Below are 14,086 nucleotides of genomic sequence, written 5' to 3'. Positions count from 1 at the left end.
ATACACTGACTCAGTGTATTGCCGGCAAATGAACAGAGCAGTCACATACAATGTGGTGTTCGGCTATATTCGGTGGGTTCGCCCATCACTACTGACCATTCTTTTTTTCAAGGACCCCTGCTTTGAATCAGATCAAAATCAGACATGTCTCTGATGTTTGTGAACAGGACCCAAAAATGTAATGTGTTCTATCCATTAATAACACTGATAGGACATGTACAGCAAATGGACATCTGAATAAGTACAAAGGGTTAGGGAAATGTGACCATGAAAGCCTTCTCAATACTTCTGAGTGGCCAAAAGACTCAATAAGAGACTAACTACAGGCGGCATTTTATTTTTCCTCCACCATTGACATTTCAGGATGCAACTGCATTCATTAGTTTACTGTTATTAGGCTTTGAGACGCCATCATTTAAGTGAAGAGAGAACTTTGTTCTCAAATGGGCATCAAAGGATGTTTATCTTTTCATGAGTATCAAAAAATCCCCAGAAATAGTACTAATAGAAAACTAGGCCCATCTATAGCAACAGATGACACAGTGTCCAACAAAGGAACTCATGGTTCTATATTTCAGAAAGGTAGAGAAGTTCATTCACCACATAAGCATGCTCATTCTGCTTTGACTTCATAGAATCCTAGAATGTTAGAGTTGGAGGGGACCTTCAGGGTCATCGTGTCCAACCTTCTACTCAACGCAGGATTCACTAAACTAAGACTTCCATTGAAGAGAAATCACCACCTCTCGTGGCCGCCTGTTCCACTCATTGATCACTCTCACTGTCAAAAAGTTTTTTCTAATATCTAATCTGTATCTTCTCCCTTTCAAAGAGACTTGACACCTCATTGGGAGTTTAACGTTGTCAAAGCTAGTTCAACTTATCAAAGCAGAATGAGCAGGCGACCAGCTGTGACTCTTCACCACATTGAGACCAAACAGATGACTTTTGGTGAGCAATTTACATAAAAAGACTAATGGCACGGGGTCTCCTGGGGCTCAGATCACACTGTTATGCCATGTATGCCCTACACCAATGAGCCCAGCACTGACCGCTGACTAGCTGCAGGGCTCAGGTAGCATAACAATGTCATGCAAACTCTGGGAGCCCCGGCACCAACATCGTAGTTACTGCGCCGATGCAGAAGTTGAGTATCTGATATTTTTATTTTGCAAGGGGAAAGTACTTCCAGGAACTGGACAATGCCTTTAAGAAAAGTATTCATACCAATGCACAAAAAAAACAAGAAAAAGTCAAATGACATATTCAGTTTTGCTACATTTCCTTTTTGGATAATAATCTTCATATTATGGATGAACTTGCTGGATACAAATCACTAGATACTTTAATGGCGCTTACCTTGAAATATGGCAGCATTCTGAATGATCAGGAACTTTAATTTGGCGCTGGCGGCCTGAATGAGCTGCTCCATGTTTACACGAGAGGCAACTTGATATCTTTCCTCCATTTTCTTAGAACAACATGAGGAGGTTTTCGTGATACAGACTTGTAGATCTGATCCTGGAAGAGTAGAATGCAAATATTTACCAGGGAAAGGAGATCTAATCAAACCCCAAAATAAATAGCAGCATCACATAGCAAATATCTCCGTGATTTACAGCTTCCCACAATACTAACATTTTACAATGTTGTTTTCTATGTACAAATATTTGAGTCTTTTATTAAATCCTTAACAAAGACCCTACACAGAGCTATTTTCTTTGATTGTCACAGTGGTTTTCCAACTTTACATTTTTTTACTTTAACCCCTTCCTGTCGCAGCCCTTTTCCGTTTTTGTGCATTTGTTTTTTGCTCGCCTTCTTCCCAGAGCCATAACTTTTTTATTTTTCCGTCAATATGGCCGTGTGAGGGCTTGCTTTTTTTCGGGACAATTTGTGCATTTGAAAGACATCACTGGTTTTACCATATCAGGTACCCAAAATCAAGAAAAATTAAAAGCGCGGTGAAATTGCACAAAAAGTGTAATTCCACAATTGTTTTGTTTTTTTTTACCATGTTCACTAAATGCTAAAACTGACCGGCCATTATGATTCTCCGGGTCATTACGAGTTTGTAGACACCAGACATGTATAGGTTCTTTTTTATTTAAGTGGTGAAAAAAAAATCCAGCAAGGACCTTGGATTTAGAAACATGGGTAAAGGTATTGGTGTTTCAGGATTTATAACATCACTGATGTATGTAGTAAATTCTACAGGTGGCTGTATACGACAGATGCACTTTTCTATTGCGGATGTGGGTTATCAAATACATCTTTTTCTACATCAAAACGATCAATCACCAGGGGAAACAGAACACAAAAAAGTGGAACAATCAATGGTGAAATCTTAACATTGCTTACAATAATTTTTATTTCTTAGAAATATTGAATCTTTAATGGCTCTTTAGAAACTAAAACACTGTGTACGGCCAGGCTTCTTACTGATAATAATACGATAGTGTTATTTAAGTGGTTGTCTACTATTAAGAAAAATATTTGTGGTATCATATTTAACTCCTTCAAGGCTAGAGCGAGATGAATTATGTAGAAGTAGTTTTGTCCTAGAAGCTGTCAAGCTACATTCGGGTTTTATATGTTTTGTAAGCAGTTGATAACACGTAACTTTTAATTCTTCAGTAATTAAGAGTGATGGTATATTACAATGCAAAACTACTGATCACACAGAAGACAATGTGAGGTCACTAAAAAGAGCTACATGATAAAAATAGGAACCTTCAGGGGTATATGTAAGTCATATAAAAACAGACATCTCAGCTTTAGGGGGGCTTTTGCAGACAGTTGGTTGAGTAAAGCTCCTTCTTGATCACTGTCTTCACAGTGTTTCATGATATATCTAATGCCTTGGAAATTGTTTTGTACCCTTCTCCTGACTGAGAACTTTCAACAATGAGATCCCTTTGCTGTGTTGTAAGCTGTTTATGGACAATGGCTTTTTTTGTAAAATGAAACTAAAAAACGTCAGGAAAATCCTACTAGAACAGATAAACTTTATATGGACTTAGTCAGTATTACTGTAAATGATGGCAGCTGTGTACTGATTACTATTTAATGTGAGTTTAAAAGTGATTGGTTTATTCTGAACACAACCACATCCACAATTATAAAAGAGTGTTCACACTTATGCAATCAAATTATTTTAGTTTTGTTATTTTCACTCCCCTTTTTCTGATTTCCGTTTGTTTTTCAATGGACTTGTATAGATTATGGGTGACATTAAATAGGTGTAAAAAAAGTTCTGAAATTACTCTTCTTGGGTGGACTTTTTTACACGACAAAAAACTGCCTGTGTGAGCTGATTGGGAATCAAGCAAAAAAAAGACGAAAATTAAAAATTGGCTTTATTGCATTAATTTTTTTAGAAGTATGTGTTGCTTAAACAAACATTAGGACTTTTTTTTAGGATTATTGCACAAAAAGTAAGCCATCATTGCCTATAACGACACATCAGTAAGTGAACAATTTTGGAAACCAACCGCATTCATAGACCACGTCTATTATTATTATAATTTTCAGCAATTAAGAGTTCCTTCCATGGCATAAGTTTTCTTAGCCTAATGATTACATTTCTTCCCATCACTAATTGCTCTGCTACGACGCGTCATTTAACACCCCCAACTTTCCGGATCTGTATATAAATAAATAACACAGTAGGCCGCGGTTCGCCTGTAGGTTCAAGATTGCAAACACAGTATGATCTCAAAAGGAATTAGATAAGCATCATAAAAATGTGCCTGAAGTATTCCGTCACCATAGAAACATCACAAGTTCAAATAATCATATAGATTGTTTAAAGGTGCAGATCCATACAGACGACATAAAATGCCCAGCCAGACAAAATTACTGCCTAATTGGCTTTGCTTAATAATTTAACATAATATTTGTCTGATTTTTTTCTTAATTAAATAGCTAATCTTTTCCAGGGAAGGCAAGTTCTAAAATAAGTTAAAGAAACACTTTGGGCAAAACAGAGTTTCCTGTGATAAGTGCTGTGCACTTTCTGCTCCTTTACCTATTACATAATCAGAGGTCTTCTTGGCTCTTCCACAGGTGTATGCTCTGCACCCCTTTCCCTTAGACTGACACCCCTGGGCCTGTAAATCAGAATAATTGGGCATGGAAATAAGTCTTTGTAAAAGGAACTCACGTGAGAATGGCACTTTTACAGTTTCTCCAGCAGGTCATCAGCTGTCCATGATCATGCTTGGTGTTCTGCCCATTAGGGCAAAAGACAAGGTTAAAATTGCTGTTGTCACTTTAATAAGCTGTAATACTCTGTTATTGATGTCTAATGTGGTAATAGCACCATCTGGTGAAGTTTAATTGTATTACAAGTTTTGTTTTTTTGTAAAGCTGTCAATTGCATTGTGGGCGAAACCAATGAATTTTGGGTAAGAAGGTCCTGGTGAAGCAGTCATTTTGTAAGAAGCAGTCTAGCAGAACAGTTGTGGAAAACTTTCTCCTGCATTATGTTACTAAAACTCCATTATCCTGGATAAAGTATATCTGTTTTGCCACACACATTCAAACATTGCAATTCTATATATCAACCTATTGACCAATAAACAAGCGGTCTGCTTATTTTGGAAGGCAGAAGAGGTTTATGCTGTATGTCAGATTGCACACCGGAAGACTGTGTAAGAAGACAGAACACTTGGTGACCTCATTGAATCTACTAAAGATTATAACGATATTCCCATCTGTGATGAGGTCTTGTTTGTGATCTTCAAAAACCACCATGGAGCCATTAACGTCTGCCAAGGAGCAGATCAGTTTACACCACGTTCCAAATTATTATGCAAATTAAATTTAATTAATTTTAAGTGTCATAAAGATTTATTTTTTTGTTTTTCAAATAAACTCAGCGATGGTATTGGGCTCTCTGGATCACTGACATCAATGTCAAACACATGTGATAGTTAGTTTGCCAGGTGAGCCCAATTAAAGGAAAACTATTTAAGAAAGATATTCCACAATATTAAGTAGGAAAAAGGTTTAAAGCAATGTGGGAAAGAAAAGGGATCTGTCTGCTGCCAAAAAGCGTCAATAGTGCAATGCCTTGCATAAGGTATGGAAATATTAGATATTTCACAAAACTTAAGCGTAATCATCGTGCTGAGTTTGTGACTGACTGCTTACTTCCATGGTACAAAAAGAAGAACAGTGACATCTATAGCAAAATCATCTTCAAGCATGACAATACACCATCTCATGCTGCAAAGAATACATCTGAATCATTGGCCGCTATGGGCATAAAAGGAGAGAAACTCATGCATGGCCACCATCCTCCTTAGACCTCAAACCTATTGAGAACCATTAGAGTATCCTCAAGAAAAAGATCTATGAGGGTGAGGGGCTGTTCACATCAAAACAGCAGCTCTTGGAGGCTATTCTGACATCCTGCAAAGAAATTCAAGCATAAACTATCCAAAAACTCACAAATTCAACGGATGTAACAATTGTGAAGGTGACATCAAAGAAGGGTTCTATGTTACATGTAACTTGGCCTGTTATTCTGTTTTTGATTGGGAAAGCGTTTGATTTCAGTAAATGTGACCTCTTATTCAACAAATGACCATTTTCAGTTCTTTACAACCTATAAAATCTTTGGAAACTCTGTCCTGTGTATACATCAGGTTAGCACTTTTTCTTATTCTTCTTTTTCTTATAAATATCCTGCATTTTCAATCAATCTATAGTTTACATTTGACTCTGAGCTAGTGGGGTTAAAGAATCACTCCTCCTCCTCCCATCAAAGTTTATATCCTCTCAATATATTGTAGTTATCATACTATATAGCACTGTGTTCTTACAATTGCTCATTTTGCCTTTCTACCCAGGTAATTCTTCTCTTTTCCATTAGGTCTATGACATTATGTGATTAAAAACAGACTAGTTGAATCCTTCTAAGCTCTATGTAGAAAGGAAGTCTCTTTTTCCTGCATGAGTCATCAATAGAACTACAATTCTACATCACTGCAAAGTCACTGCTTGTTGTAGCTTTGATAGAATCCCTGCTTTCTCTGATGTAGCATATTATATCACTTCATAGTATATTCTTGTAAGAGCAGGTTTGAGATGTCAGTAATAATCAAGTTGATGGTGATTTTAGTTTGGATAAGTAGAACTGAGGGGGATCCAAGTGCTATAATGAAAACTTTAATATCGTCTGAAACCAGAGTATTATCTGAATTTGGAAAGTCCGTATGTAATCATTGCAAACAATATTATTCACCTACTATAATCTTATTTTCCAAAATAGACTCATAAACCCCTTGATCATTACCATAACCAGCCGTCCACTGACAGATTATGTGCCATGAACCTCTCTGAGGGACTCCAGTAATGACACTGAATAGTTGAGCATTAGTGATACAGTTACTGAATATATCTTCTAAAGTTTCTCCAAAAGATGAGATCAGTTTATCAAAAGTTCTGCTTGGTCTGTGATGCTAGGAAAATTCACATCATTTCCAAAGTCATTTTAGCTTTTATGAGTAAACTTACATTTTCCCTTGTGTCTTATGCCTTTATTCTTCCACGGGGATGAGAAGAAACGACTATGTAAAACCTCTTGCATTAACAATATGTTAGAATGTAATTAGATAAAATGGAGCAATTTGTGAGACTTCCTTTAAAATAATAGAGGGCACGCATTAGTATTCCAATAATGGGTTCCCACAACTGCTAGCGATGACTCCTTTGCCTAAAGCGAAATGTCCTTATAGTTTGCACCTATTCACTAGAGCTTTTTGTGAAATTAGATTGAAAAGCCGCAGCTACAATGACAGGTGGATGAAACGCTGCAGAACATTTACACTTTTATTGCAAATATCAGAAAACTCATCACCAAAAGCCCCCCGAGTATGTGAGTGCGTAAAAGTACTGAAATTACAACGTGAACAGATAATGACACTATGCGTTCAAGTGCTGCCACAAAGCTATAAGGCAGGCATTCACACATGACAAAGGAGGATTTCCTTATATTTCCGACAACATCTCCAAGACCTGTATTGGCAGATTTCCCTTGGCTGTAGTCGCTGATCTTGTGTTCATACATTCATACATGAGTGCACTCATAGGAGTGATGTACATTCCAAGGTATAGCAAAGGCGCAAAGAATATGCTTCACTAAAGCACAGAAATAAATACATGCCACATTAAAATGAGCAGACAAGACAAATAAAAGAAAAATCTTAGAGGGAACTCGTTATAAGCTTTTCTTTTCTTCAAATTATTATTTTTTTTCATTTTTAAGGGAAGGGTTACAAATAAGCTTTTCTTTTAATAAACTGTTGCCAAACACTTTATTAGCACTCTAAACACTATTCTAAACAACAGCCTGACAGCCCCTAAAAAAAGGACTTTATACATTTTCCTTGCCATAAGCAGTCCAATGTGCTATGTAGATGACATCCCCAACATCATTCACCTCTAGCTGGGAATCTTATGCTAAAGCTTCTGATCTAAAGGCAGGAAAATGCACATTTCACATCTCGACTATGTGTTTGAACCAGGCTTTAGGTGAACGGTGATAACACAAGGTTTACAGAAGGAGCAGACACCGACAGGAGAGGACCCTGTGCAAGAACAATATATGGGCCCTTTGCAATCCAATAGCTCAATATAATGTACAATTCCACCTGCTTGGTAGGCTTTTGGAGCAATATGCTGTATATAGTAAACATTCGGGTTATTATTATGTACATAGGGAGCTGTGAAGGCATCATACTGTTTATAAGGGAGCTATGTGGGCCATCATACTATGTACAGGGAGATGTGGGGCCATCATACAATATATAGGGGACCTGTGGGGCCATCATACTATTTATATGGCGCTATGGGGCCATGATACAATATGTAGGGGCGTTGGTGGGCCATCATATTAAATATAGGGAGCTGTGAGACCATCATACTGTATGCAGGGAGCTGTAGGGCCATCATACTATATTTAGGGGAACTGTGAGGCCATCATACTGTATGTAAGAAGCTATGGAGCCATCATACTATATATAGGGGAGTTGTGGGGCCATCATACTGTATGCAGGGAACTGTGGGGCCAACATTCTATATATAGGGGAGCTGTGAGGCCATCATACTGTATGTAGGAAGCTATGGTGCATCATACTTTATAGTGGCATGTAAAAGTTTGAGCATCCCTTGTCAAAATTACTGTTACGGTGAACAGTTAAGCAAGTTGAAGTTGAAATGATCTCTAAAAGGCCTAAAGTTAAAGATGACACATTTCCTTTGTATTTTAGGTAAAAAAATATACATTATAATTTTTTTCTCTCATTTTAAAAATTATAAAGAAAAATGAGCTAATGCAAAAGTTTGGGCACCCTTGAATATTACTGTGCTCAGATAACTTTGATCAAGGTTTCAGATCTAAACTAGCCTGTTATGTTTATGGCTTGTTCACTATCATCATTAGAAAAGGCCAAGTGAAAATTTCCCAGCTTTTTTCAAACCCAGCCTCATCTAACCTTGTGCCAAATAACAGCAGCCATGGGTTCTTCTAAGCAGCCACCTAGCACTCTGAAAATGAAAATGCTAAAGGCGTACACACCAGGAGAAGGTTATAAGAAGATAGCAAAGCATTTTCAAGTTGCCCTTTTCTCAGTTCGAAATGTAATTAAGAAATGGCAGTTAACAGGAACAGTAGAGGGCAAGATAATGTTTGGAAGACTAAGCAGAATCTCAGTGAGCTGTTCATAGGATTGCTAGAGAGGCAAATCAGAACCCCCACTGGACTGTAAAAGACCTTCAGAAAGATTTTGCAGACTCTGGAGTTGTGGTACATTGTTCTACTGTTCAGAGACACCTGCAAAAATATGGCCTTCATGGAAGAGTCATCAAAAGCAAACCTGTCCAGCATCCTCACCATAAAATTCAGCTTCAGAGGAATGCAAAACAACATCTAAACAAGCCTGATGAATTTTGGAAACAAGTCCTGTGGTCTGATGAGGTTAAAATAGAAATCTTTGGCTACAATGATCAAAAGTATGTGTGGAGAAAAAAAGGTCACAGAATTTCAGGAAAATAACATCTCACCAACCATTAAGCATGGGGGTGGAAAAATCATGCTTTGGGGTTGTGTTGCAGCCAAAGGCACGTGGAACATTTCACTGGCAGAGGGAAGAATGGATTCAATGAAATTTCAACAAATTCTTGATGCAAACATAACACCATCTGTAAAAAAGCTGAAGTTGAAAAGAGGATGGCTTCTACAAATGGATAATGATCCTAAGCACACAACAAAATCCACAATAGACTACCTCAAAATGCGCAAGCTGAAGGTTTTACAATGGCCCTCACAGTCCCCTGATCTGAACATCATTGAAAATCTGATGCTAGACCTCAAAATAGCAGTGTATGCAAGACGACCCAGGAATCTCACAGAACTGGTAGAATTTTCCAAGGAAGAATGAATGAAAATCCCTCAAACAAGAATTGAAAGTCTCTTGGCTGGGTACAAAAAGCGTTTACAAGCTGTGACACTTGCAAAAGGGAGTGCTTCTAGGTACTAACCATGCAGGGTGCCCAAACAATATATATATTGTGACAGAGTCACTGGTGAAGTATGTGAGGGGAGATATGTTTCACTAAGGCTATTAGCCTTAGTGAACTAAACCTACAATTTCCTTCAGCATGTTATGTGTTGGGGGGTTAAACCACCATGTTCAAAGGTAGCGTTCTTTTGTGAATGACATAGAGAAGGGAGGGAAGTCATTCGCCATATCTCCACCTCGGGGTGGGGCTGAGGAAGGTTAAATACTCAGTCCCTGTTTTTTTTTCCTCTGGTCTGGAGGAGGAAGTCTCCAGACAGTGAGTGGAAGCCAGAGAGCTCCACAGACAGACTTTGCTTGACTGTTTGTGATACCGAATGCAGGCGAAACCCGCTCACCTATGAACTGTGTTATACTTTGTCTTTTTGGTTTTCCCATTATCCCAGAGAACTTGTTTATTTTTGTGGAACCCTGCTGGAGTTTATACCGTGTATTAATAAACTCGGAAGAAGTAAACCAGAGATGTGTTTCCTGTGTCTTCCTCTGTGAGGGCCGAGCAAGTCACTTTACCACAGTTGGTGTGAGAGCGCTTCCATGATTCCAGGAACATGTGTACCTGCCATAGAGATGGCGGTGGATGTCCTGGGTGAAGGCCATCAGCCAGCCAGAGGTTATCAAGCATTTGGTCCAGAGCCAATAGCAGCAACACCAGCGGCAATTACAGCAGCACCAGGAGCTACAGCAGCAGCAGATCCTGCAGCAAGCTCAGCAGGAAACAACCAAGCTGTTGCTACAGAAGATCCAGTTGCAGCAGAAAGTACAGCAGCAGCACCAGCAGGAGCAGCAGCAGCAAATAGAGTTTCTGGAGGACGCCATCCAGGGCAGAGCAACCACCCTGCCCCACACCCAGGGCCGACTGATGACTCACATTTCAGGAAGGCAGTAAGACGGGCCATGCAGAAGATGACCCCGGGGGATAATGTAGAAGCCTTTCTGACAGTCTTTGAGAGGGTGGCTGATCAGGAGAGACTTCCACCAGAACAGCAGGCAGAGGTTCTGGCAGGATATTTGTCGGGTGAACCACAAAAAGCATATTATGACTTAGCATTAACGGCTGTGTGTTGAGTTATTCAGATGGCATTCCAAATTTACAGTTATACAAGCTGTACACTGACTACTTTACATTGTATGAAAGTGTCATAGCTTCAGTGTTATCCCATGAAAAGATATAATAAAATACTTACAAACATTGCAGCCTTGCAGCACTGGGGTCCTGGGTTCAAATCCCACCAAGGACAACATCTGCAAGGAGTTTGTATGTTCTCCCCGTGTTTGCGTGGGTTTCCTCCGGGTTCTCCGGTTTCCTCCCACACTCCAAAGACATACTGATAGGGAATCTAGATTGTGAGCCCCGATGGGGACAGCAACGATAATGTATGTAAAGCGCTGCGGAATATGTTAGCGCTATATAAAAATAAAGATTACTATTATTTATTAAACATGTGAGGGGTGTACTCACTTTTGTGAGATACATATCTATGTGTCTATTAGTCTATAGAAAATGCATAGCTTTGTAAAAAAAAAAAAAAAAAAAAAGATCTATGGTACTAACCATGGGCCAAGGCAGAATTGATTTGTTAGGATCCCCGGTATTCCGCACAAGCGGTGCATGCTTTACCTGTCCTTTTAGCTATGACTGATTAAAAAAAAAAACATTGCACAGGTTTTGCTCCTTTTGTTCTTACAACGACCTCCTGTAATTGATTCTAAACCCCTCTGTCTAATTAACTTGTTCATCCTGATTCCAATCTGTGGAAAATGAGACTGATAAGAGGTCGGATATTACAAAAAGACAGATTCAAATCTCACAGCAAAATCCTTGAGTTACTTCAAGAAACAGCAGATTAATGTTTTTAAATGGCCTTCACAGTCTCCAGACAGTATGATTCTTAAAAATCTGTGCCTAGATCTCAAGCGTTCTGTGCATCCAGGACGACTACAGAATATTTCTGATCTTAAGGTACTTGGGAAGAAAAACACAAAATAAAATATTTTCTTCCCTATATGTATTCACTGACATGATGACACACCTGTCCATAAACTACATTTTCTTTTCTATCTTCTGTTTTTTTGCTTACAGAGATTTTAGTAACTTTTTTGACTAATAGGCTACATTCCTATCATGAGCTTTTGGTGAGTTTTTGATATTGCAGATTTTCTGCACCATTTCTACCCCCATTATGTAAATAATTTTTTTTTTTCATTGCATTTTTTAGTGTGATTTTTACTTGTGTTTTTTTGGAACTGCTTTTTTGTCTCTTGTTGGTGTGTCATGCTTTAAATAAACTTGCTTTGTTTTTGGTAATTCCTTGTATTTGTCTTTGACAAAACTTAACTGAGCACATTACATGCGTTTTTAGTGTGTTTCCACAACAGAAACGCACTAAAAAAAACTCACATGCGTTTTTTACCTGTGGATTTTCAGCATCTAATGTACGGTAAGTCTATGGGGAAAAGCTGCACATAAAACTCAGTTTACCTGCAGGAAAAATTTACATATTGTGGATTTGAAACCCGCACCGCAGGTAAGTTTACACTGCATAAAAAAAAGCCCAGTGGGCATGAGATCTCTATAAATCCCATTCATTCTGCTGGAACCGTAAGACGCTGCGTTTTTCATGAAGCAAAAACACACAGCATCAAAAATTCACCAAAAACACATTTTGGCACGCAGCCTAAGAAGACAGAAGGAACATGTAATTTCAGAATGGATGTACAAACTTTTGTATACGACTATACGTTTTTCATCCTACAGAATAACATAAGTATATCAATGCCAATGGAAGGGGAGCACAAGATTAGAAAAACATGCCTGCTTTAGTCCACAAGCGGAGTGTGTTATTGCAGTTCAGACCCATATGTTTGAAATGAGCAATAATTTTCTTTTTAAAATTTTTAAAGGGGTTGGGAAAATGGGTCGAGAACAAGAAAATAAATAATTGTTATTTTCATGTGTACTATTGATTTAAAAACTAAAATTAAAATGATGGTTACACTTTAAATAAGGCTGTCTTCAGGCGAGTATATAAAAAATCATCCGAGTTTCATCCAGAAAATTTGGACGATTTTGAACAAATTTTTATCTGTGGGCCACCATGGTACAGGATCACGGGTTTGCTCACGCGCGGGGTGTGACTTTTGCATGTCACCACCGCCACCGCATTCCAACAACCGGATATCAGCATGACATCTTTGAACTCAGGACTCGTGGACTGGAAGTACGTGTAAAGCAAGGTGTGGGAAAGACTAAGTGCAAAGGGAAGAGGGAAAAGGAGCCCAGACTCAAGGGAAAGAGGGGGGTGGAGACCTCCTAGGCTGATCTAGTATTACCCTGTCTCCACTAACGTCCCTATATTGGCTCTTCACCCATCGCCGCACGCAAACCTCGCCATGTCGTTCCCTGACGTTTGGCCCTGGCTAGGGAAGGGAGGGGGTGAGCGCTAGTCGATCCCCACTGACCACTAAAGACAACAAAGGGGAACAAACAAGGGAAAATAGCTTAGCTTTTAGACGACTTCAGAGAGATGAACACCCCCGTCCTCATAGCTCCAGAGAAGATGAAGTAATGCCCTGGCTCTGAGCCTTCACAAAGGGTAATGAGTGACATGGTAGACTTAACTATTGATGGCAACCGGATATCTATATACCCGGACTATTCCGCGGCAGTTCAATGCTATATCTGGCCAAATTAAGGGTGGTGGCTCTGGGAGGGGTACACTTTTTTCAGAACCCTGAGGAGGCGACAATTTGGCTGGATCAGAATGGCAAACGTATCAGAGTAGATGGGGCCCGTTGAAGAAGGCTCTGGTTGTTCGAGGGTTAATTGTTATTAAGATTGTAAAATTTGAATGGTTATAGGATAATTGTCCTTTGGTACTGCAGGACGAAAATGTTTATAATGGTTGTGTTCGGCGGTGCAACAGGCATTTTATTTTGTCATCCGTGGGCGGGAGAGACAAAGAGGTGGAGAGTTAACTAGAAGAGTAGTAAAGTGTCCGAAATCTGGATGGATAATTTGGTACAGGAGGTGGAGTATTTACCAAGAGTGGTGTTGGACCACAGTCCGCTAGTGGTGCTACTACAAATTGAGGACCAGGGGAGTAAATTGGGGTTGGGATGGAAGATTCATCCTTTTTGGTTGCAACTCCTAGACATGGGGAAGATTGGTGATGAGATCGCTGAATTTTTTAGACTTTTTTAGACTTAACGAGGGTAATGCAGAGCAACACATTGTTTGGGACACTATGAAGGCATATTTAAGGGGGATTTTGTTCAGACATATCAAGGCATAAGACTACATCCAGAAACAAGGATATAGCGGTAATGGAAGAATTGAGGGCAGTGCTGAGTAACCAGAATTCACAGGACACGCAAAACCGCATGAAGGCTGCTCAGGAAGAGGCAAATAAACTACATTTGCACAAGGTGGAAAGGTTGAGGGCATTTCAAAAAGAAGCTTTCTATGTAGGGTGAAAAAGTAGGACATCTGCTCTCAGTGG

General features: G+C 39.1%; 1 protein-coding gene across 2 annotated transcripts in view; it reads right to left on the bottom strand.

Moving 5' to 3' along the window:
• The window catches only part of GPC3 (glypican 3), a 789,745-nt gene that overhangs the window by 716,610 nt on the left and 59,049 nt on the right, over nucleotides 1-14,086 (bottom strand). For both annotated transcript variants that reach the window (XM_073641318.1, XM_073641317.1), the window contains exon 2: nucleotides 1,360-1,521. In XM_073641318.1, the coding sequence (XP_073497419.1) occupies nucleotides 1,360-1,521 (162 nt within the window). The remainder of the gene's footprint in view (nucleotides 1-1,359; nucleotides 1,522-14,086) is intronic.

This window comes from Phyllobates terribilis, unplaced genomic scaffold, assembly GCF_046119375.1.
Source record: "Phyllobates terribilis strain yellow unplaced genomic scaffold, ASM4611937v1 Scaffold_7__3_contigs__length_470593459, whole genome shotgun sequence".
NCBI classification, from domain to species: Eukaryota; Metazoa; Chordata; class Amphibia; order Anura; family Dendrobatidae; genus Phyllobates; species Phyllobates terribilis.
This window is presented reverse-complemented; position numbering and strand designations above follow the sequence as displayed.